This window comes from Alligator sinensis, unplaced genomic scaffold (assembly GCF_000455745.1).
Source record: "Alligator sinensis unplaced genomic scaffold, ASM45574v1 scaffold119_1, whole genome shotgun sequence".
Classification (NCBI taxonomy): domain Eukaryota; kingdom Metazoa; phylum Chordata; order Crocodylia; family Alligatoridae; genus Alligator; species Alligator sinensis.
The window spans coordinates 1,140,011-1,144,170 of NW_005842386.1; the positions used below are offsets into that span (position 1 = coordinate 1,140,011).

The 4,160-nt window shown below is 39.7% G+C and overlaps 1 protein-coding gene across 1 annotated transcript in view; it reads left to right on the top strand.

Moving 5' to 3' along the window:
• The window catches only part of LOC112551223 (dynein light chain roadblock-type 2-like), an 11,032-nt gene extending 7,114 nt beyond the window's left edge, over positions 1-3,918 (top strand). Inside the window, exons 2-3 of the mRNA XM_025211027.1 lie at positions 2,856-3,023; positions 3,632-3,918. Coding sequence (XP_025066812.1) covers positions 2,856-3,023; positions 3,632-3,675 — 212 coding nt within the window. The 3' untranslated portion in view covers positions 3,676-3,918. The remainder of the gene's footprint in view (positions 1-2,855; positions 3,024-3,631) is intronic.
• The last annotated feature ends 242 nt before the right edge of the window (positions 3,919-4,160 follow it).

Here is a 4,160-nt window from a genome sequence, read left to right on the forward strand (position 1 = left end):
TGGTTTTTATAAAAAAAAAATATAAACCCCCCCCCCCCCCAATATACGTGTGTGTGTCATATATATATATATATATATATGTATATATATATAGACACACACACACACACTAGGAAATGCATGTGTACACACATAATCCAATGCGTGACCTCCCGTCGCTTGGCCCCAATCCTGTCCTCGACAACAAAGGCCCCCCCCCCTCCGCGGTCTGTGGCTATAACCCTCCTGCTCAACCCCAGCCCCACTGCATTGCCCCTCGGGGGCTCGCTGAACACAAATATAAACCACCCGCCTCCAATTTTTAACGGGCCCGAGACCGTCCCGCTTTTCCTGTCCCAGCAGCCACCTCCTCGCCCCCCCGGCGCAGCCTCTGGGCGGAAACCAAGCGTCTGAAATGGCAATCGGGGACCGCCGTTCGTTAGGCTTCGCCCTTCCCATAGAGAGGCTGGGTTCGTCTCTAGCGTCCGCGTCTCTGACAACTTCTCTCTCCCCCCAGGGGGCCGTGCAAGACGGCTGCAGTTTGCAAGCTGCCTCTTCAGACAATTAGATCGTGTCCAGTCACGGGCTCGATGGGTTTAAGTGAATCCCAAGATGGCCAGAATTACTCTGTGCATAGACAGTGATTGGAAATCATAGTAATGCAAATTTAAAATGTCTCTATGTGACCAATTTGTTTGAAAAGCTATCCAGGAACACAAAAGACAAATATGTATATATTTTAAAGAATTTTTTTTTTTTTTGGTATTAAAAATCCAACAGTATTTTGTCCAAGCCTGTTTCTCTCCACCCCTCAGTGTCACAACTATCCAGATTTCTCTAAGGGAACTAGATCCTCTAGTTTTCAGTAAAATAAATGAACTTTTATCTTAATCACAATTGTATTATAAATAACTATTAGATAAAGAAAAACTGGTGAATAAATGTTACTTACACACACACACTACCCCCCCCCCATTTCTTTTTAAACTGTGGTTGCCATTTTAACACAAAGTGATGATTACACAGATCTTCTCAGTAGAGCTGAACCACATGCAGAGCCCCTCCCATTGTCCCCATTAAATCCCAGTGTCCGTATTTGCTCTGTTTTGACACCCTAACATTTCCTATGGAGACGCACGTTACAGACTGTTCGAATATGTTAGACAGAAGTGTTGCATGCCCTGCCCACTGTAGAGTTACAGTCTTTGCAAGACAGTCAAGTGTTGACACCACTTTGGTTTTAGATTATGATTATTCAAGTATCGTCTGTCAAGGGAGACCATAAACAGGCAACAGATCTTAAGAATCTAATAAGCAGAATTAGGAAACGTTCCCTGTCCCCAGCGTTGCTTGTAATCACCTTCAGATGAACTCTCTTCAGGTTCTCTTCCCCTCTCCCCCCCCCCACAACTATGTCACCCTTCAAAGGTATTTGCAGCTTGTTCTATTCTTTTGCTTCAAGAATTGTGTAGAAAAGACGTACATTATTTTTAATCTTTCCTTAACCCCAGTCGGTCCCTTCCATCTCAAATCAGGCTAGTTCTCCATTTCTAGAATCTTTCCTAAATGTTAATTTACCTGGTATTGGAATACAGTATAACCTCAGAAATCTGGATATCAGAAATCTGGGAATTCTCAAAAATCCGGCACTTTTTAAAAATACACTTCATCGGGGAATAGCGGTGGCCAGTCCCAGAGCAGCGGAAGGAGAAGCTTACACGCGGCAGCTATCACCGCCATCCACCACCCTACACTGCCGCTCTACGTGTGGCTGGTGCTTTAGGGCCGCGCTCTACGTGTGGCTGCTGCTTCAGGACCGACCGCCGCTACCCACCGTCCCTGCTCCGTGACCGGCCACCGCTTCAAAGATCTGGAATTTTCAAATTTCCAGAAGGTGCTCGGTCCTGAGCATGCCAGATTTATGAGGTTATGCTGTATTATAAAGTCTATCCATGAGTTAGGCTCTCTACCATCACTCTGTATAAAGGAAAAATAGCCTTGCTGTTTTGTAACACTGTCTAAATCAGAAGGAATGTAAATTATCTCTAACTTAAACAAGTTTATGAAGCACAATGAGTTTTGCAGTTGCACTATAACTGTGATAGCACTTATTACTCTAACTTCATAATCTATTAATATGGGAATGGATTTGACAGAAGACGATGGTTAATGAATTAATTCAACAAAAAGAATGTAAACGTTATGTTGTCAAAATTTTGTAATACCTTGTGGCCACAGACGATAGATGTTCATTATCAGCATCTTGAATTGGAACTTTAAGAGAGAGCTTTTGGGGAGTTTTTAAAATTTTTACTCGCCAAATGCATCATTTTACAAAAAAATTATACCTTCTGGGTGGTTAGGGGAGGGGTGCTTGTGCTGTTTTTGTTACTGGATAGTTTATAAATTTGCAATTCCATCATTGCATGTTCCAAATGTTTAATATATTCAGTCAACCCAAATGCTGCTGTTAGATGACAGTATTTAAAATATGCATGATGAGAAAAAAATTGAAAATAACAGTTATTTTAACTTGAAACAGATGAACTATTAGAAATGCTAAGCACTATAAGACAAGGATTTTTAAAGGGTTAGATACATAAAGCTACAGATAGATGTGCCTAGTCAACTAGGAAGGTTTTCCAAAATCCTTAATTCTTATGGATTTCAGGCAAGTAATTCCTTTAAAAATCTGTCCTTATGTATATTACTGTCATGGCATAATTTTGTGTTTCTGTTTGCTATAAAACAACAATCATAACTATAGTGGTAATATCTTGTTCTTTTTTTTTTTTTTTTCTTTGTTGTGTTATTGTGTCTCTTGTATTAAGAATTAAGAAACTGAAGTATGAATTGGTAAAATTGTTTGTTTGCAGGAATTCCCATCAGGACAACTCTAGATAACTCTACAACTGTCCAATATGCAGGCCTGCTTCATCAACTCACAATGAAAGCTAGAAGCACAGTAAGAGATATTGATCCTCAGAATGATCTAACCTTTCTTAGGATAAGATCAAAGAAACATGAAATCATGGTAGCCCCAGGTAACATAACAATTCTTTTGAAAAAATTATTGCTGGTACTTTGTGCGTCCGGTAGGTTTCTTTTCATGCCTTCAGGAATAAAGATGATATATAACATATATTGAATAGATGAAAACAAAACCATATAAAGGGAACTGCAGCTCCTTTACACATAAATGGCGTGCAAGACATGTTGTTCACTACGCTGACCTGTGCAGACAGTGCATTAGCATCTTGATGCTTAGCAATTAGTTGGCTTATTGTTGCAACAGAAGTTTCCAGGTGCTTGGGCAGTAACTTTCCCCCATTCCTCTTCGTTGGTTTGATTTTCTTAAACTGACAGCAAATGTACTACTCGAATATTTTTTAATTAAAATCTTTTAGTAGGCCAAAGTGAGTTTAAACCTTAGTCTATGTTGTCAGTTTGACATTTAATTTTAAAAGAAATGTGTTTCGTTTTACAATTTATTTAGCTTAATTTAAGAAATCACTGCTTTTTATTCACACTGGTATCAGTACAGGAAATTGTATGATCAGATGGCAATAAATAAAGCTGCTAGTAAATAAGTATATGAACTGCCAACATATGTGGTCATTTCAATTAAATGTTTTTATATTTTTCCCCACAGATAAGGAATATCTTCTGATTGTTATTCAGAACCCATGCGAGTAGACACACCACAAGAAGATTTTGGGAGACTAAAGTAGCTGTACTTTCTAAACTAAGATTAATTCTCTGATATTTAATGTTCAACATACTAATGGGTTACTTTACTTAATATACATAACCTCTCGTAACTAATACTTTGCCGAGTTAACATTTCCAGCTGGTAACTGTATATTAACTTGTTTTTGAGCAAGAAAACACTATGTATATCTTAGTACGCAGAACAATAAAACAAAATGCATAACACTTGCTAATGGATTTTCTGGCTAATTTTTTTTATGACTCTTGCAGTTCTCTTAAAGCATCCAAATCAGGGGTGGGCAAAATGGCAGATCCAGCCAGCAGCCAAACTATTTCCCAGCAATCCCTGCCTGTGTCACTGCAGCCAGTTTCCATGGAGACCCCAGCAGTAGCGGTGTTGTGACAGTGTGGAGCCAGGGTTTCCTTGGAGACCAGCCCCAGCAGCGCTGGCAGGGTGCGCAGCACAGCAG